The 19,655-nt window shown below is 33.8% G+C and overlaps 4 protein-coding genes and 2 non-coding genes across 10 annotated transcripts; 3 read left to right on the top strand and 3 right to left on the bottom strand.

The window, feature by feature from the left end:
• Positions 1-1,265: 1,265 nt before the first annotated feature.
• LOC8274069 lies at positions 1,266-1,954 on the top strand. Its single transcript, XM_002513710.4, has one exon. It carries the CDS (start codon positions 1,488-1,490, stop codon positions 1,824-1,826), a length of 339 nt encoding a protein of 112 aa, XP_002513756.1. The 5' UTR covers positions 1,266-1,487; the 3' UTR covers positions 1,827-1,954.
• A 375-nt stretch (positions 1,955-2,329) lies between these two features.
• On the bottom strand, positions 2,330-6,747 carry LOC8274070 (chlorophyllide a oxygenase, chloroplastic). The gene is given in 11 exon segments (XM_002513711.4): positions 2,330-2,957; positions 3,304-3,362; positions 3,365-3,455; positions 3,457-3,598; positions 3,755-3,867; positions 3,973-4,157; positions 4,319-4,466; positions 4,785-5,060; positions 5,538-5,642; positions 5,864-6,100; positions 6,603-6,747. Coding segments are annotated over 11 exon segments (1,620 nt in total). The 5' UTR covers positions 6,696-6,747; the 3' UTR covers positions 2,330-2,786.
• A 2,560-nt stretch (positions 6,748-9,307) lies between these two features.
• Positions 9,308-12,642, top strand: LOC8274071 (TLC domain-containing protein fld-1). The gene is made up of 3 exons (XM_002513712.4): positions 9,308-9,718; positions 11,475-11,752; positions 12,122-12,642. The coding sequence occupies exons 1-3, from the start codon at positions 9,466-9,468 to the stop codon at positions 12,434-12,436; spliced, it is 846 nt and encodes a 281-aa protein (XP_002513758.1). The 5' UTR covers positions 9,308-9,465; the 3' UTR covers positions 12,437-12,642.
• A 55-nt stretch (positions 12,643-12,697) lies between these two features.
• TRNAQ-UUG lies at positions 12,698-12,769 on the bottom strand. Its single transcript has one exon. It is a non-coding gene; the product is annotated as a tRNA-Gln (tRNA).
• Positions 12,770-13,435: 666 nt separating this feature from the next.
• TRNAM-CAU lies at positions 13,436-13,520 on the top strand. Its single transcript is given in 2 exon segments — positions 13,436-13,473; positions 13,485-13,520. It is a non-coding gene; the product is annotated as a tRNA-Met (tRNA).
• A 120-nt stretch (positions 13,521-13,640) lies between these two features.
• On the bottom strand, positions 13,641-18,524 carry LOC8268441 (filament-like plant protein). 5 transcript variants are annotated; one of them, XM_025156431.2, is made up of 7 exons: positions 18,087-18,304; positions 17,704-17,832; positions 17,508-17,612; positions 17,232-17,387; positions 16,084-16,276; positions 14,395-15,902; positions 13,641-14,254 (listed from the first exon to the last, which is right to left on the bottom strand). In XM_025156431.2, exons 4-7 carry the CDS (start codon positions 17,340-17,342, stop codon positions 13,847-13,849), a joined length of 2,220 nt encoding a protein of 739 aa, XP_025012199.1. In that variant the 5' UTR covers positions 17,343-17,387; positions 17,508-17,612; positions 17,704-17,832; positions 18,087-18,304; the 3' UTR covers positions 13,641-13,846. The 5 variants fall into 5 exon arrangements, with proteins under 5 accessions (XP_025012199.1, XP_015571591.1, XP_015571593.1 ...); XM_015716105.3 differs by lacking the exons at positions 17,704-17,832; positions 18,087-18,304 and adding an exon at positions 18,369-18,524; XM_015716107.3 differs by lacking the exon at positions 17,704-17,832.
• Positions 18,525-19,655: the final 1,131 nt, after the last annotated feature.

The following is a 19,655-nucleotide window of genomic DNA, read 5'->3' as shown; positions in this document are numbered from 1 at the left end:
ATTAAGAAAGTCTTCATAATAGGTACTGTCCTTGCTGGACAGACAAAATCCTCTTCAATGGTGGGTGATTAGTATTTCACGGGACTTGTCCTATGCAAATATGCCATTTAGACCTTTTTCTAAAGGTCCTGGGAGATGGGTTTGAGCCGGGCCGTCTCAGGCAGCCAGATTTACAATTACCATTTCTTTTTTAATAGAGAATATTGCAATTACTTTAATCTGTAATTACATGTTACTTTTTCTTTTATCAGAAGCAAAATTATATGTAATCAAATAAAAGTACAAACTATTGAAATAATTAAACAATATTAACGTTTGCACATATAGAGTTTACGATATCATTTTAATTTATTAAGAAACAAACCTATCATTTAAAAAAATTATGACCATGAAAACTTATATCATTTTTCATTAATATATTGTTTTTATAAATTAATTAACGTGAATAAGTATATTATTGTGAAACTCATATGTAATAAGTAAGAAAAATTATTTAAAAAGTTAATAATTTTTTAATACGTTTCATAATTTTGATATCTTCATTAATAAAGCTGTTAATTTATAGAACTGAAGAAACTTTTGTAATATTATAAGTCTTCTGTAAAAAACATTTTTTTTTCTAAAGTGTTACTGTAATTTGAATTAAAAATTTTAATGTATTCTTCTGCAAAGTAGATATTTTTCAGTACAAAAAAGTAATTAACTTTCCGAAATAATGTTAATATTTTTTATTCAGTTGATATAATTTTTCTTTTTCTTGTAAATTCTAAACCGCACAGCACAGATATAAATTTTGTACGACCGACTGTTAAGAAAAACAAAGTAACTTAAAAGGGAAAATTACAAAAGAGTGATATGTGGTTGAGGGCCTTTTGTACTTAAAAAGGGATTTTTTTTTTGTTGTGTGTGTTTTTCATATTTTTACTGTTTTACATATTAATATTTTTATATTTTTATAATTTAATATTATTATATTTATTTCTAATAATAACATTACTTATTAAATAATTTAGCATATAATTAACTACACTGAATTCATATTAAATAAAATAAATTCTATATTTTTAAATTTTTATTAAAAAAATTAAAATAAAATTATAATATTTCAGAAATATTATGATAATTGATTTGGTAGTTTAAAAATGAATATTATTATTAGATATTAAATTATAAAAATTTAAATATATAATATTAATTGATATAAGAAAATTAAATTATAAAGTATTATTTTATCACAAAAAGAAGTACAGTCCTCTAGTGTAAAAATGCCTAACACACATAATATGTTTCTGTACTTTTCCCTAACTTAAAAACAACCCTTAATTTTTTAATTTTGGAGTAATCCAGAGAGCGATCCAGAACCCTCCAGTGCTTGCCTCCTCTTCAATGAAACACACCAAAACGATACCAAACATCTGCAACACATAAATTAAACACACCCAATAAAACTGATAGCCTGGATTCATTCTTTTCCAAAATAAAAGAGGATGTTCTTCTTCTTTGCAGGAGGAGTAGAGCAGCAGGTGAGTAGAGTCTTGAAATCAGGGGTGGGAAGGTGCGTAAACTGCGGTTCCATGGCTGATCTTGTGGAGTACGAGAAAGTTCTTAAGCTATTCTTCATTCCCGTTTATAAATGGCCTGGTAAAGAACCTGCTATGTATTGTAATAATTGTAATCTGATGTTTCCTCGATCCTTTTCATTTCCACCTCCAAGAACTGATTCGGTGTCTCCATCAGCTGTTTCGGACGGCTTAAGGTGCCATTTCTGTGACAGGGTTGCCGAGCCTGAGTTTAGATTCTGTCCTTTTTGTGGGAATTCTCTGTGATTTTGGATTTTGGATTTTGGGTTTTAGTGTAATTGGGGGTTTTGATTTGTATAAGCAATATATAATCCCTCTCAGAATTTTATGTTGGTTTCCAAGAATAATCAGAATCTGACAAGTCCTTTATAAAACTTTTTCATTTGCATAAATTACATTAACAAGATCAGTACTTGTTCTTGAATTATGAGCCAAATCATAGTTACCCTTTTAAAATATGGAAAATTGCATATCTAGAAAGAGTGACCAAGCCTGTTTGAGTAAACCAGAATAATGCAAACATTGAACAATGATCTTGCAAAATCAAGTCACTGTTGTATAATTTTGTTTGTTGCGAGACATTTTTTTCCAATTAAAAAGAATTTAATTCTAAAATAATAGCCTTTTGAAATATGAGAATAGACTGAATTATCTGATACTTGTAGCTTTTAAAATTTTTAAACACATTAGAACGTAAAGCGGGAGGGAAATGACTGAAAAGAAAGAAGACAAATAGTAGATAGAACAAGTTGATGGGCAACAAGGTGGAAATTTTGCGATTCCGTTAAATATAAATGTTATAATATGATACAACAGAGATCTCTCATCTTTCAAACACCAAGAGCTTCATAATAAAGCTGATAGCAAGCAATCTTCAAGGCTATCATTGGCTTTCAAAGAGATGAAATTGAATCTCACTGTACACAAAATCAATTAAGGTAGTGTACAATTTCTCTTTTATCTTGCAAGGATTAGTATGCAGAAACAGTCTCTCTCTGCCACAGATCAATCAACAGTTTCCACCTCTGACAGTGCAAGAATGTCCTATTTTAGAGACCAAAGGCCAAACTGCACACGCTGCCTACCAGTGGTTGATTATTTGCAAGCCAACCCCAGAACGAATAAGTTGGAAGAGAGGGCTTGATTCTTGAAAAGCATCTGGAGAAGTTAGGTCGTTTTTCTTAAAGAAAAGAAAAAAGAAATTATTTACGTTGGTTTGCTGAAAGGATTTTGCTTTGCTCCTCTTTCCACAGCATCTCTCCATAGCCTATACCTTACTCCTAGTTTATCATAAGTAACTGGTAAATTCCACACATTTGCACCATTTATCATCCGCTCCTGCTGTCCGACTACAAGCCGCAGATCCTCATTTAATACCTGTTTCATCACAGTGGAATATATTGAGAAAAGTGTTAGAAACACCGAGCAAGGTCATGGATCCATTTGGCTTATCTCAGATTATTAGCCAGATGTTCTTGGAAGCATGCACCTAGGTGTTGGGAGTTCTTAATTTAAGGATGCATCATCAAGGGGCTTAGAGTCATCCTTTTCAGGATGCTAATTACTAGTCATCAGTAATCAAATTGCCAAATAGGTTCTCAAGCTTTTGACTCCAGGATGCTGCCTTGATATAGTGCCATGCAACTTGGTCTAAAAATGTTGGAACTACTTTATGCATCTACTGTGAATATAAAAACAGAAGTCAGTTAAGCAATTTTGTTACCTGCTCAGCAAAATGTCTCCATAGATATTCCATGAAAGGAATATGCTTTAGCAGCGGAGCAAAATCAAGTGACATTCTGTATAATAATCTAGTCTTTTGTCTTGAAGAAGGCAAGCATACATGAAGCTGGTGAAGGTGAGTTGCACATTGCCTGGTACTTTTGCCCTCTAGCTTTCCAGGCTTTGAGATCCCGATGGTTGATAGAACCATACAAGGTGGTCGAAATTCCATATCTATTGGATATGGGTCCCAGTATCCTTGGAGGCCAGATGCAGGTGTTAAAAATGTCACCAAGCTGAGAATTTAAATCAAACAAAAGAGATTTAAATTTTCATTACCAGTGCCCATTCTTACAGAAAGTTTGTGCCATCTTTAAAATGTAAACAAAAAGTAACCTGCTTATACTTGCTGAAAATATAAAATCTTCAACACTAAAGTTACAGGAACAAACCTTGGAACAGTCCAACCCTTTGCAAAGGTAGACGTATGAGTAAAAGGGGCGTGCGCAAGGTCTAAAAGATTGTCCAGAAGTAGGCCGTGTTCCACTGGAAGTTCCATGACAATCTATCAGATGCAAGGACATGAAGCACATGAGAAAAAAATTTCTTTAAACATTTATCCTCTATCATTCACCAAAAGCATAAAGATCTAGATGCATATGAAACGTACCTCAGCATGGACATGAAAACCTGCCGGAGGCTGCAAAGAAGGAAGTGTTGCTGCCGGAGGGTCACTGCCAGGCCAAACCCATATCATTCCCTCTTGCTCAAAACACGGCAATGACTTTATTTTTACATTAAGTAGTCGAGTAGATGGCATTTTTTCACATTTACCATCTGTTGTGTATTCCCACCCTGATATTTATCAATCACCAATATTTTGAGGATTAGTAATCAAATCTTTCTTCCCGTACTTAATTACTTATATATGATAGTCAGCCATATTTTAAAACAAGTCCAAATTTAAGGTGAATATAGAACATCATAATCATATATGTCCTTTCATTCCTACTTACCATGGTAAGGACATTGGATCCGACCCTCATTTACTGAACCAAGGTGAAGAGGACATGCCCTATGTGCACAGGTATTCTGGACACATCCAGGTTTCCCATCTTTACCGCGAAAGATCACCCATGGTTCCTCGAAGCAATCAATTGGAATCTACAACAGAAAATTGATTAAAGAACTTGTAAGAAGACATGCACAAATAACTTAGTTACCAACATTGACAATGGCTTTCCAGAAGACTCTTCTCCACATCGCAACGTGCACCACAAAAAATATGAAATATGTGTTCTTATTTGTTTCTTGTAAAACAAAGGAGACAACTAATGAAACTGCGACAGTTTAGTTCTTCTTTCCATTTCTGTGAACTGATAGACAAGTTTTATTTGTGATTACAACCAGATGAAATGATTGTCCAGAAAATGGATTTGATGCATAAAACATGAATAATGAATATTTGGACGAAAAGCTTACCATGGTATCATCCTTCAGGTCAGTGGAGAACGCAACAGGGTACCAAAAATTCTTAAGGTGAGAATGGTATGGTTGAACTGGACCTGACACATTCAAGCTTTTTCGGGGTGATCTCCTCTGTACAGTATCCAGAGATTGAGGAGCAGTACTGGTAGAAGGGGATGTATGGCTAGTCTCTGTTGTGCTTCTATCTGGCAACAGCCTATCATTAACCAGTGCTTCCATGTAAGCTAGCTTATCTAAAGCTGTAGAAACCCTTGCTTCAGATAGATGAACCTGTCATTATTCATGTGTCAAATATCATGATGCTAACGAAATTGTAAAGGAAGGAAAAGTATCTTATTAATGGTAAGGAATTAAAAGGTTTATTCACGACATATTGATGAATGTGCTCCTTTTTCTTTTTTTTGGTTTTCACCCCCGTACCACATTGAATATGAAACTAAACCCTATTTGGGCTGGTGGGCTACAAATGGTAAAACCCTCCAAATGAATATGATTCCGAGAACTAGAACTTGGTGATCTTTGGCTTCCTTGGAGTCTAGCTAGCATGCCACTAGACCAACACAACATTGGTGATGAATGTGCTCATTGAATCTACTGGATGCATCCCATTCTAATGTAATCAATTAATGATTATTTATGCCTGAGCGGTTTTAAGCAAATTTAAAATGTGAAATATTTGATAGGATCTGAGCGGTTCTAAGCAAATTTTAGCATAATTTTGAATCTCACTACAGAAAGTATGCAGACCTGCTGATGAGCTTGGGCTAATGCTTCTTGCAGTCCAGCAAGTTCCTTCTTCACGGTGCCAATAGACTTATAATCACGAGCAAGAGGATTTAAAACGTCCACAACCTACAGCCATATTTTTTCAAAGTGAGAAGTCAAAGCCATAAACTAAAAATAGATAATATTAGATCCAAAGGTCTCATGTACAATCACTGTAAAGAACTAAAGGCTCGAAAGAAAAGGTACAGATCAATTATAGTATTTACAACTCAACTCAGCTCGAACCAATCTCCAATGTTATCATTAGTCATAAAAACGAAACTCAAATGAAGTCGAGAATAAAAGACCTTTTCATGAAGAAGCATGATGGTAAGAACATCTTGTCGGGCTCGCCAGTCACAGTATTGAATATCAAATCTAGCCACTTCAAGTGCTTGATTCACATCCAAGAACTTCCCTTTCAACTGAGGCATCTTGGATCTTGGATCCTCCACATCAAAGAGGGTACTCCATACACTCTTCTTATCTAGCACCCCACCTTCCTCCCCAAATACCGCAAACACCCCAAACCCACCCCTAACCCCCTGGAAACACAGACACAAACACATATCGCTTAGAAAATTAGAACTATATAAGCTTCTAGAATGTTAGCAAGAATCTAGACTTTTCAGAAAAGACTAGAACCAAAAACTATATTCACACACCATAATAACTGACAGCAATCCCAGTTAGAACTAATATATCATATCAATTTAAGTGCTTGCCCTAGATTAGAATCAGTAAGATAAGCTTATCAGGCTAAGATATTACAGAATCAGCCGTATCTATTGATAATCATGAATCCATAACCTTAACCAAGATTTCTATAAAGATAGTAGCTTTACATTCAACTTCAGCAAATGAAATCCATCAGAAGTCCCATATCTTAGAATATAGTCATTTTCCAATAAGTTTAACAAGTACCCAGATAGATAATCACAAATATGTATATATTATACATCAAAAGAAACCATGTCTACCAAGCTAATGAAAAACAGCTACTGCCCAGATAAGCTAAGCAGATAAAGAATCTAAAAGAAGAAATACCTTTTTAGAGTTATGTTTAGATGATCTACACAAAGAAATGGGCAAAGAGAGAGCTGCAGCTGTAGCAACAGTGTTCATGGCGTTTGAAAGCATACAGTCTACAACTACAGACCAAAAACCCAAGAGAGAGAAAAAAGAGACGGCAATATTAGTGAGAGAGATTTATTTGTTGATAAGAGGTTGGTGTTTCGCGCGATCTCCGCTGGCCTGCCATGGATTGCCACGTGGACAAACGTGGACTCGTTGGTCTAACACGTGGCTCATGCTGCTTCCACATACTCCCGTCTCTTGAAATGGATCTTTTGGCTCTTGCAACGTGTGGGACTCTCATATATCTTCCCTCTTGCCACGTTGGATTGTCAAGATATATTTCTTTATCCCTTTGTGTTTGTGTAATGTCTTCTTTGTTTTGTAATGGATTTTTTTGATAGAATAAGAAAAAAAAGAAAAAAGCAAGTGTGGGCTAGTGTTGTGTGCAGCGGGTGCTAGATTTTACTGAGTGATAAATTTAATGCATCAATTGTCATCCGTTCACACAGCCTGATGATGGAGTTAGTGATGATAAGGATTGATACAATTTTTGCATTTGAATTTTTGGAGAATTTAGAATATTCTAAGGGGTTGAAAAATTCCTATTTAGGTCTAGGGTATATCATATTAAATATAAAAATAATATTATATACGTGAATTTCTTATATTCTAATATTAAATGATGGATATAAATATATTATTTAAAATATATTTTATATATTTATTAATTTATAGATGCGGTGATAAATATAAATATACAATAAATTTAAATAAAATATTTTATTTTAATATTATTATTTGCTAATGAATTGCTACTATTTGAGTTCAATTTGAAAAATAATTTTTTTTTTAAATTATGTTCTTAATTATTGTTTTGATGGATAAAAGTGAATATACATAATATACAATATGAATATAGACACTTTAATTTCAAAAATCAAATAAGTAAACTAAAAGTGTTAAATAAATGTCAATATTCTATAAGACTCTATAATCATACATTTGATACCAAATAAAATTTATAACTATGAGAAAGTTATAACTTAATAGAAATTTAAGTACCAAATTTTTTCTGTAAATTTAATAAATAATTTTATTAGCTAAATGATAAAAATCAGAGATAGAATACATAAATATCGTGTTATATTATATAAATAAAATTGATGAAACAACATAATAAAATATAATATAATATGTATATTTTTAAAATCATTTATAGAAATATTATGATATAGAAGTATATTTTTTTGAGGCGGTCCTTAAAATATTTATAACATATTTCAATAAATAGTTTATTTATATTTATAGCTTCTCTAAATTAAAATCGCAATTTTTATTACTATTTAAAAATTATTATTACATAGAGTATTATTATAAAAAAAATTTACTATATTTAATAGTCAACCGTTTAAATCATTACTATTTTTAATTATTTATATATATATATATATATGCTGGACACATTTATATAATACTTAATATGATTAATAATTCTTTATAATTATTAAATTATTAGCAAAGATATTTTAAAGAGAATTATAATATACGCAAGTAAAGTAATTCTATTATTATTGATGTAGAAAAATGATAACTATTTAAAATATAATATTTATTTTGTAATTACTCATTAAATTAAAAATAAAATATTTAGTTAGAATATAAAATTTATTTGTATATAACAATTTTATTAATTTTAACATGTATAGTGCAATATGACTGAACTGGTAATATCTACTATAAACTTTTTATAATTCAAATTTAATAAAATAATATTTTTAATATTTAGTAATTTTTTAATACGAAATATTAGAGGATTGACTATAATCGTAAACAAAATAATGAGGAATAGGATTCAATTAGATCCTCTAACTTATTAAACAAGTTCTATTCGATATTTTTTTTTATTTTTATAATTATTTGAATTTAAAATTTTACATATATAATTTAAATCCTTTTTCATTTAATTGGAGCGCATTCAATAATAGTGTCAAAAGAATTATAAAGTTTTTAATAATGTAGTTGGAATATAATTATTTTAAATTTTTATTAATTCTTGAGATTTATATAGAATAAACAGATAAAACAATTGTCTTTCAAATTGTAATTCTCAACATTCTTAATTCTGTAAATTCTCTATTTTGGAGTCCTTCCCATCAATTAATTCTGATTGACATTCTAATTTTAAGTAAAAGAGATTAATGAAAAGGATTGGGCGGTTAAGTATGGTGGTGGCGGCAGTATAAGCGACGACAATGTTGGTTGAGGGTCTATGAGCTCAAAAGAAAATATGAGTTTAAATAACTTGAGGATAACTTTTCTGAATTAATTTATTCTTTTAGATAATAAAAATTATGTGAAAAAAATATTGAAATTGGTCTAAATTTTTATCTTTAAATTTGATGGGAGAAAACGATGATAGAGATAGTGAGAAAGTAAAAAAGGGGATTAGAAAATTAAATAGAAAAGAAAAGTTAAATCATTTGTATCACCCAAATATCAAATCACACTCTTTATTTCAAACAAGTGTGGACTTAACTGTCTCCGAAAAGTCAAGTTATGGGCCTTATTTGATATTTTTACATAAATTCATGGTGTGAATCTCACGTTTGTCCGATTTTTTCTTTGTGAAAAATGGAAAAGAGATTGCGGGTAACAAAAGCAATGATATTAAATTTTCGATGTCTCTTCACAGCTACCAACAGAGCAAAAACAAGCACAAAAAATAAAAAACACAGCCATGTATTGTGAATACGCTCCAAATTTCTCTCTCTTTAGCTCTCTCTGATTTTAGGGGCAGAGGGCAAAGAAGAGACTAGACGGACCGCCATTCAATATGGCAAGGACTAGTCATACTCGAAACGACCACAATAGGGCTGGCACCTTCTTTTTAGCCACTCTTATCCTGTGGTTTATATCAGTTTTGTTTGAGATATTATTCAATCAACGCAGAGAGCTCTATTCGATCATTGCTGGAGCTTTCTTTTTCCAAATTACCAATTGGGCTATTCGATTTCTCGTCTCTCGTGACCCTCTCTTTGTTAATACCTCTGTTTCTTTACTTCACTCCACTATTACCTCTGTTTCAGGTTCTTATTCTTTCCTCTTCTTTTGTTTTGTTTTGTTTTTCCTTTTCCTCTTTAAAAGCTCCCTTTTTTCGTTTTTCTGGCTTGGGTTGATTTCATGTTTGTATGCACTAGCATCATCGATTTTGATTATTTCTTTTCTGGGTTTGGCACTTGTACTATTAAGCACAGTGTTTTTTATTTACAAATGAATACTATTGAGAAAAAAATATCAAGGGTCATTGTTCTTTTTTGCTGTTATGAGGAGCATGGCTTTTTGATAATTAAAAAAAAGGTAAAAGTTTTTGTACAGTACTTGTTATGAATGTACCATGTACAGTATATTCAAGAAAGGAATGCATGTCAGATGGTTAATTGTTTTATAAGTGTATGATACTTGTGGTATTAGTCAGGCCCCTTTTATTACTTTAAAAGGAGAATTGGGGATTTTTCTGATAGGGGATCAGAGTGATTTTCCTTGGAGATGGAAAATTCGCCCACCGGGTTTTATCAATTTGCAAATTCTTCCCGAATTAGTTAAAAGAATGAAATTGGCCGATATTATGACAATACTAGGTAGTATAGATATCATTATGGGAGAAGTTTATCGTTGAAATGATAATTGATACAACAGAAGTACACGCTATCAATTCTTTTTCTAGATTAGAATCTTTAAACGAGGTCTATGAAATTATATGGGTGTTTGTCCCTATTTTGATTCTTGTATTGGGAATAAGTGTATATAAAAATGGGACAGTTCAAGAAGGGATTTACCGAAACTTGTTTAAGGCCAGGATTTTGTTACTTATCCTGTATTTACGGCTTGTTAAATACATTTCTGTGAACAAGTTTGTTCAGCATACATCGAATTCCCTCTCCTTGCAGTTATCTGTCCAACTCCAACATGGTTACTTTTCTGTCTGATTCTTCCGTTTGTTATAGTCTGTTAGTACAATTTAGGGCAGGGGATAGAATTTCAGAGATGAAATGATAAAATTGTAAGCTTAATGGCAGAGATAATTAGGGCTTATATGAAAAGGAAATTCTTTACTTGAGGTGAAAGTGAACAATGCAATAGAAGATGCTGAGAATTTTAATGCACAGTTTTGAAATTTACTGCAGTTTTCAGATTCTAAATGAACTCTTTAACATATTTTTAAGGCAAAGATATGGGGATAATTGTTCCATATCTCATGTTAAAACTTAAAAGTCAAAACACTTCTATTGTATATTACCTGAACAGGAATTGTCCAATTATCATATACAAGTAAAGAAAAATGTCATTTAGCAAGAGAACTTTAGTTCGGACTCGGAGAATATAAATTTATTCAGATTCCTTGTCTTGAGAGGATAGATTTGGAGTTCTATCACATTGTTTCTGTACAATGTTGACGCAACTAAATAGATGAATGCTGCTCCTCAATGGAAAGCAAGAGAGGGCCCTGGCATATATTTTTGGAAAATTCATGCTTGGGATCAGGGTGCGTTGAAATCTTCAAGTGGTATAAACTCATGGATAACTTACTGAGAAGGTACATTTTAAAGAGTAAGGATGTGTCTCTTAGTAGAAGCTAACCAATTATGTGTTAAAGACTGGAATCTTGGCTATTGATTAACAAACAAAAGGGCATGCATAATTAGAAATGCATAAGTTAGTTTTGCACCAGTGAAGTTCTTGGTGCTCAGATTCTTTTATGTCTACTTCTATTGAAACAGTTTTTATATTCCTCTCTCTGAATTTATTGGTATTAATTTGGTCTTTTTGTTTGCTTCTATGCAGTGGTTTTCATTTTAGTCAATCAGTATTTAAATGGTGCTTCAAATGGGATGTTTGAGCATTCACAACTCGTTGGTGGTACTTGGCAGTGGGCGTATCCCGCTTTGTGTTTCTCTTGTGGTTATTTTGCTTATGATCAGTTGGATATGCTGCTTTATCGATTATACAGTGGTTTGATCCCTTCCATTCTCATGCACCATCTGATACTTCTCATTTGCTTCACTCTGGCTTTGTATCGAAATGTCACTGTCAACTACCTTATTCTCACCCTTATTTGTGAGGTATTTTTCTTAAAGACTCTTCTCAATCTTATTTTAATTGCTTTTATATCAATTTATGACTGTTCAAGTGTCTCCAGTTTTTCCTTTAACTTAAATTATTAAAATGGTTTCAAGACGAGACCTATTTGAGCTTAATGGCTGAAGGTTTATCTTCTACATTTAATTTATTTATTTGGAGGAAATCCTAATTATCAGGCAGACTCTTACTCTTAGGAATGGTGTCAAGACTAAACCCAATGGTGATGCAGATGGGAGTAAAGACTAGAAACAGGATAACATAGTTTGGGAATTTATAGTTTTTGAAACATAGAATACACACACAATATGATCTTATAATTCTAAAATTTAAACTCTTTTTTAACAATCCAGCTGCATTCAATCTTCCTACATGTGAGAAAAGTGCGACGGATGGCTGGTGTTCGGGATGCTAAGAGCAACATAGTGAAGTTGGAATGGGTTCTTAACTGGGTCACTTTCATTTTTGCAAGATGTCTATCTCACATTCTCATCACCATCAAGCTACTGAGAGATGCTTCCAAGTTTGAAAAAGGAGTGCAATTGCCATTTGCTCTGTTTGGGATGGTTGGAATGAATTTGCTCAATGCTGGTCTTGGCATTGATCTTTTTAATGCATTCAGAAGAGAGAGAAATCCTCTGAGAAGTAGTCATAACCATCAGGAGTAGCAGCAGAAGACAGAATGAAGGGCGAAAAAGGAGCATGTGTATCTTAATTTGTTATTCCTTGATTTTTGGTTTGTTTGTTTATATCGTTTTGGGAATTAAATTGCTCTTAAAGCAAAAACAAAGAAATGGACCATGGCCTATGCTATATTGTTATGTGCCTCATACTGGGCAAATTGCAAGAAACACAAAAAAAGTTGCATTTGACACGCTTCATACATTAGAAGACAGACTGACCCAACCCAAATAACCAAGAAAAAGAAAAGGTCCTACCGGGAGTCGAACCCAGGTCGCTGGATTCAAAGTCCAGAGTGCTAACCACTACACCATAGAACCTCGTTGTGCAAGAGCAGAAGATTTATCTCAATTATAAAGGTTTCCTTCCATTGATCATCAAATGAACGTATTAAGCTATTCTCTTATAGAGGATCATGATGCACAAATCTATTACACCAGTGAATCTATATTCAAACCATTAAAATTTTTGTGGGTGTTTGTAGTGATTTTTTATTTTTATTTTTTTAAATTCAGCTTTCTTAATTAGGGTTTAGAATTTTTCTTAGCTACGAGCCTTTATTTTGTGTACATTGAGTTAGGACTAAGGGAAGCTTCAACTAGTGGCTTGCTTCAAACCACAAATAAATCAAAGCGACACATATTTTGAAACAAAAAAAGAATATGTATAAAGTGATATGTATTTTGCAATAGAGCGGGTAATGAATAAAAACTCTTTTACGAGTCATTTTTAAGTCATCTTAGACTAAATTTGAGGAAAAAAAAAAATTTCTTAAGACTTTTGAAAAATGAGAATTGATTTAGGAGTTTATCGGAGGGTATTATCCCACTAATTTAAAAAAAAAAAAAAAACAAAACAAAACAAAAGAGGAAGAGTCCATAGGCCTTTGGGAATATTTTTGAAAGAAGGGCTTAAATGATTTTTTTATTTTTCTCTTCCTATCTACATTTGATTAAGGATATATTATAAGAGACCTATGCCAGCACGGGGTGGTGGCGCAGTTGGCTAGCGCGTAGGTCTCATAGCTTCTGAGTTATCCTGAGGTCGAGAGTTCGAGCCTCTCTCACCCCAAATCTTTTCTACATTTAATTATTTTTGCCAACTTCCAGGTTCAGGTAATGTTTGCACTTCCATTAGCCTTATGAATCCTTTACTAAATGAAATAATTTATCTGGTCATCAAGATACAAGATGCCAACAAGGGATCCAAATTCATAGCATTTGAAAATTGCTTGAATGCAGTATTCTTAGTCATACATTTTGTATAAGGAAATGAATTGAAATGAGCACTGCTGATTAAATAGAATTTAATCAACATACAATAAATTCACGGTCTTTACAATCGAAAAATCACCATCACTAGTTTGTTTTTCCACTTTCCTACGTAAAAAATCCTTGCTAAATTTCTAGTTGTATTCCATCCTTGCTTCGCGAGAAAAACTTTGCAAACCCATTTCGGTTCTTATCAGAACTCATGTGATTTAATGTGGCTGATGAAGTTGATGATGATGATGATGAAGATGGTGGTGAACGCCCTTCAATTTTATGTACTGAAGGGCCAGAATTCTCACTTGCCAGTCTTGAAGAGCTGGAATCCCTTTTAGGTGAAAATGTTTCACTAGAATGTAACTTCCATGGTTCTCCACTAGCTCTATGTATCAGTGATCCTCCAGCAGAGAACTCCGGTATGCTCGCAGTGTCAATTAAGAAATCCTCTAGGGTTGCTAGAGATTTCAGTTGCTTCCCCAGAGATGCTATGGTTTTCTGGCATTCAGCAAGCTTCCCAGCAGCTACATCTAGGTCCTCCTGGCAGACAAGTTTCACAAACATTATGTGTGGGATATATAGTGTCTATTTCTGACCAAAGAGAATGTCCAGAACTGCAAAATAGATGACAAGGGAAAACGAACGGGTAATGCAGATAATACGAGTAATTAAATACCAACCTGCTTTATCTTCGGCTCACTATTTGAACTTGCAGATTTCTGGAGGTCAATTTCCAGTTTCTTTTCAGATAGCTCTTCTTCCAGTGCCTTACACTTGACTCCAGTTTCTGCGGACAGAACTCTCTCTTTTTCAACCTCTGCTTCTAACAGGTTAACCTTCGAAGCCATGGTCCTAGCCTCAACTTCCATGTGAACAAGTTGAGATTCAATTTGCTGCTTTGATTCGTTTGCCTTAGATAACTCCTTTTGCAGTTTCTCCAACCTTAGTTCAGCCTCCCTGAGTTGAATTAGGAATTCTTCGCTCTTCTCCTGACTTATGGTGAGAGTCATCTCCAATTCAGTTCTCTCCACTTGTATGTTCTCTAACTTCTCTTCCAATTCAAATTTTTCTCCTTCCATCTTTTGTAGGTTTGTTTCCAATTCAAGATACTCTGCTTCCATCTTCTGCAGGTTAGCTTCCAATTCAAGATTCTCTTCTTCCATCTTCTGTAGGTTTGCTTCCAAATCAAGTTTTTCTCCTTCCATCTTCTGTAGCTTCGCTTCCAATTTAAGTTTTTCTCCTTCCATCTTCTGTAGCTTCTCTTCCAATTCAGCTGTCCGATTAATCATGATCTCAAGCTCAGCTCTTAATGAGCTTTCTGAATCCGTGGATGGTTTGGCAACAGCTTCAGGTTTAGAGTTGAGAGTTCCACTTTTAGTCTCAGGTAAAGCAGCAAGTCGTTCCATTTCAAGAAAATCATCCATGAGATCAATTTCAATGGATGAGGACGGGAGATTTCTATTAGCATTTTTCTCATTCTTGAATTGATCAAGCCCAGCGATCAATGCAGATGCCCATGAATCTGAGCAACTTGGCTCGCATTTGTATGGCTCTGAGCAACTCATTTTGCAAGCATCCAGCTCCACTGCAATAAGCCTCTCCCCACTGTCTGATTGACTATCAGTGAGAGATTCAACATACATTGAAGAAGCAGTAGAAGTTTTATGATCGTTAAGTAATGATGATTTGAAAGCTGTGGCTTTTAGCCTCCGACACTCTGCCTCAAGCTTTGCCACTTTCTTTATGCTCTCCAAATTCTGCTTGCTTGCTGTTTCTGCTGCTTGGGTACTCAAGTCTCTTTCAATTGTTCTGACTTCTAACTCCTCAGATAGAGATAGGAGTTCAAGCTTCAGGGAAGCATTATCTTTCTCCAAATATTCAAGCTTATGACATAAATCTGGAACGATTTGAGATGTCGATTCTGAGTTCGCAGCCTCTGCTTTTATCTTTAACTCGAGAAGTTGACTCTCGAATTCAGATTTAGTGGATTCCCATTCAAGCATTTTCCTAGCCACAGCTTCATGGACCTTTTCTTCCTGCTCCTCTCTTGCCTGTCTTAACTGCCTAACACATTCCTTGAGTGCCCCATCAAGATGGCTCACCCGATCATCCAGCAAAGAGTTCTGATGAATTGCAGCTTCAAGTTGTTTCTTTAGAGCTGTTACTTCATTTTCAGCCTTTTCCCAGCCTACAATTTTAATGAGGAAACATAAAAGCTTAGGACAAAATGAAACTTCCCAATTGCCATGATTAGCTGTGAAATCTCATCATATATACACCAATTTTAAATGAAATCTTACAAATAGCACTGATAATTTGTACAGAGAAAAAAAGAAAGCAGAAAATGAGCATCAGTATCTTATCAATACCTGCTACAGCTTCTTCAGCGACTTTAGCATGCTGCTTTACTAAGTCATCTTTGGCACTAACATTGACAAGAGCCGCTGATAACTTCTCTGTTAAACTCTTAATGCTATCATTGACATCTCCGTCCCTGGCTGTAGATTTTGATGTGACTTCAGGAGATTGAGTATCATTATTTGGGGATGCCTTCAGGTTGTCCTGTTCAATGATGAAATGGGTGAAATCAACAATACAAACAGAGCAAAGATTTGAAATTTACCAGATAAAAACAAATGCCAGCTCAGGGAGGAGTCAGCTGAGTAAGAACAGTCGTCCTTAATGAAGCATGAAAATTTATGATAATAAAACAAAAAGTGACAGTTTCAGAAAAAAATCAAAAAGTTCTATACCAATTCTATCTACTGAACCATTAAGGTAAATGAGGAGCCCGTTGACAATCTGATATCTCAAGGTCTATGCAAGGGTTTCACATGGCCAAGAAAACTTTTATAATTTTAAAATTTTCTTGGTTCTTTTAGAAATGCACCTTGAGGGTTTCTGCTCCAAACCATCTAAGAATATGTGACTGCTCCTCTTTATCTTAACATGTATTTCTGGTTACAATAATTTCCCACTGATGCAGTAAAGGAATTGCCATCTTATGCTTTTTTTATTTCTCATGGAAACCTGCAGCTTCTGAATTTTTAACCTTATTAGGAAGAAATCAAAGGCTCATTAACTGAACAGTCTCATTCCCAAACCACAAAAATACAATAATTTCCGAGTCATATTCTGTGTTGCCTATAATTTCAATGTCCATGGTACAGCAAGATTGTAGGATGTCTCTCACGTACTATAGAGCAACAGACAATGAAAGAGAAGTTGACACATGGACAGCCAACCAAGAACTTTCTTGAGACTTTCAAATGTATTAAAAATCCAATCAAAGTAAGTACTTGCAAATAGGAAGAATTTAGTAACCAAAAACCATTGATTTGTACAGAAACAATAGGTAGATGCCAAATTCATCAACATCAACCTCTGTCAAAATTTCAGTGTAAAAATTTCAATGTAAACTACAAACTTAGATGATAGAATTCTACAAAACAAGATTACAGCTAAAAACCAATGTTAAACTCCTGATTTTATTGGGGAGTGGACGATAGCCACCTACCTGCTCATCAGAAAATCTCTCAGACAGTGAAGATATTGATCCTGAACTCTCAGTTTCCCCAGGGCTCCTCTCTGAGGACTTCCTCTTCCACAACCATTTCCTCTTCTCCATCACCAAATCTTGGACGGTAGCTCTATCTCATCAAAGAATATTTATCTGCAGATAATTTCCCACCATTAAAATGAAGATAACACAAGCACGCACAAATCTAGAAAGCATGACAGAGGATATGTCATGGATGCAGCAGAAAAGACCCTAATATCCAGAAATACTTACCCGCTCTTTCAACAAACTCAAACATTAAACAATCAAAAGATGACTTGACTTCTCATTTTACCAGCTTTGCTTCAAATCCACCCAATAACCATCCAACACCACCAACTACAATAAAAGAGTAAAGTTTTAACGACCCAAATAGCACAAGATGAAGGGGAAGAAGAAGAAGAAGAAGAAGAAAATAACAAAAACGCACTTATACAGAAGATAGAATATATTTTAGCTCCAGCGACCCCCCATCAAGCAAAAAGAATGCTTTTTATTGTACGGAATAGTGAAATCACTAGAGACCCAGTATTCAAATCATCAAATAAGAGCAACCCAACTGTTGAAAACCGTTCAAATGTCCAGAAACAACAAGAAGCCCCAAGTAGAAAAGCACAAATAAGTATCAATGAAACAGTAGCAATTCACAGAATAAGGTAAATAGAAGTATAGAACCAAGAGAACTAAGAATACAAAATCCTAACCATGAGCAACTTATCTAAGATTTTATGGCAAAAATGCAGTAAACTGTTTCAAATTAGAAGAAGTAAGAATAATACTTAAAATAAGGCAACAAAAACCCAGATCAAATACCTTTGACTGGAGGGCAAAAACAAACCTCGAGATCAGATGGGTAAGTAGTTCAGTTATAAATGTGAAAGAAGAAAATGGGTTCAAGATTCATAATAAAATAAAAGGTCTTAAAACCCAAAAATTTAAATTTAAATAAATAAATAAAAAGAAAAGAAAGAAACTCTGCAGAAATCTGTGGAATGTCAGTGGGTATATAAAAATTAAGATATACGAACAACAACAACAATAACTACTAACTTAGCAGATAATGTGGGTTTCTATTTCTTGTTTTGTAGCTCTTACCTTCCTTTCTTTTATTTTTCTACATTTAAAAAGAGAGAACCCGCATGTGACTGTGAAGATGGGGCTGTGAGCTGAATGAGTGAGCTTGAGTGATTGAACAATGAGACCTCACAAAGAAAAATAACAAAAACGCCCCCCCAAAAAAAAAACAACTTTTCAGTTTTTATTGGTTCAAAAATTAGGAATTTAACCTTTTCTTTTCTTTATGGTTTCACTTGTTCAATTCTTTTTTGTTTTTATTGGTTATTTTGAAATGTGGGTTACTCTTATTCCCGCCCAATAAATGAGGTAATCTATAGCAAATTGCAGATAGAGGACAACAGTGGAGATTAATTTATTGGTTGTAATTAAAAAGAAGATTTTGAATTTCTAAAAAAAAGTATCAGTCTTGCAGAGACGCTCTTGCCTTTGAATTTTGAGTTTTTAACAGTGCTCTTTACTTTGTCTCTTTCTAAAGTCTAATGGGGGAGGGGAATCCTACAACTAGAGCGCAATCCGTAATTTTGTGTTGGACTCAAGATGCATTGAGATGCGCGCTGATTTTTAGATCGGACGATTGGCATTGCACGAGAAACTAGGAGAAAACTTGAGTGTAAAAGCAGTTTTGTGTCTGTTAAGGTGGTCCCTTTGAATTGGCTTAATTAAGGTTGAGGGGGCCTAAGTTATTTGCTGTTTTGCCTAATCCTAGAAATGGCAATGGGCCAGCCACCAGGATTTTGCAATGATCATTGTATATGAGTTCAGTTGTAATGCCAACTATTATTATCCAACTAGAAGTAGTTGGTACTTATAGATATAAATACCGGTGACCGAGTGATCTGGTTAATATTTTAATAATAGAATATCTTAAATTATTTATATCCATCAATATTCATAAGAGTTTAACCACTAATAATTTTGTGTGAATTCGGATCATATAGGACACGTGGAGTAAAATTAAGAATGAGATTGAAGGAGTTTCTTCATTGAGATAGCATGTAAATTGTAAGGTAAATTGAGATAGTGGTTGTCCTATTGGTAAAAAACCTTTTTACTCACGGGGAGGACAATTCAAAGTTAAAGAAGGCCCAGAAGAATATAATGCATTTATCATGTACGAGGGCCCGTTGAATTTTTTGTATTTGGACCCATCTAATCACTGCTCTTTTGTCTCTAAATTAAATTCTTCATTTTATAATTTATTTGGGTGCAATTCCTATTTCCTCAGCCTGAGGGGTTGGGTTCGTTCATCCAATGATTGAATCAAACTGATCCGAATTCCTTGACAATTCTTACAAACAGGTAACT

This window comes from Ricinus communis, chromosome 2, assembly GCF_019578655.1.
Source record: "Ricinus communis isolate WT05 ecotype wild-type chromosome 2, ASM1957865v1, whole genome shotgun sequence".
NCBI lineage: Eukaryota > Viridiplantae > Streptophyta > Magnoliopsida > Malpighiales > Euphorbiaceae > Ricinus > Ricinus communis.
This window is presented reverse-complemented; position numbering and strand designations above follow the sequence as displayed.

What these genes read in the sequence shown, in the direction of transcription:
- LOC8274069 (XM_002513710.4), top strand. Translation starts at nt 1,488, where the DNA reads ATGTTCTTCTTCTTTGCAGGAGGAGTAGAGCAGCAGGTGAGTAGAGTC.
- LOC8274071 (XM_002513712.4), top strand. Translation starts at nt 9,466, where the DNA reads ATGGCAAGGACTAGTCATACTCGAAACGACCACAATAGGGCTGGCACC. An exon ending in CACTATTACCTCTGTTTCAG is followed by an intron (nt 9,719 to 11,474) that starts GTTCTTATTCTT and finishes GCTTCTATGCAG; the next exon opens with TGGTTTTCATTTTAGTCAAT. An exon ending in TTCTCACCCTTATTTGTGAG is followed by an intron (nt 11,753 to 12,121) that starts GTATTTTTCTTA and finishes TTAACAATCCAG; the next exon opens with CTGCATTCAATCTTCCTACA.
- LOC8268441 (XM_015716105.3), bottom strand. Translation starts at nt 17,342, where the DNA reads ATGGAGAAGAGGAAATGGTTGTGGAAGAGGAAGTCCTCAGAGAGGAGC. An exon ending in AGAGATTTTCTGATGAGCAG is followed by an intron (nt 16,277 to 17,231) that starts GTAGGTGGCTAT and finishes ATCATTGAACAG; the next exon opens with GACAACCTGAAGGCATCCCC. An exon ending in GTGAGCCGAAGATAAAGCAG is followed by an intron (nt 14,255 to 14,394) that starts GTTGGTATTTAA and finishes CTTGTCTGCCAG; the next exon opens with GAGGACCTAGATGTAGCTGC.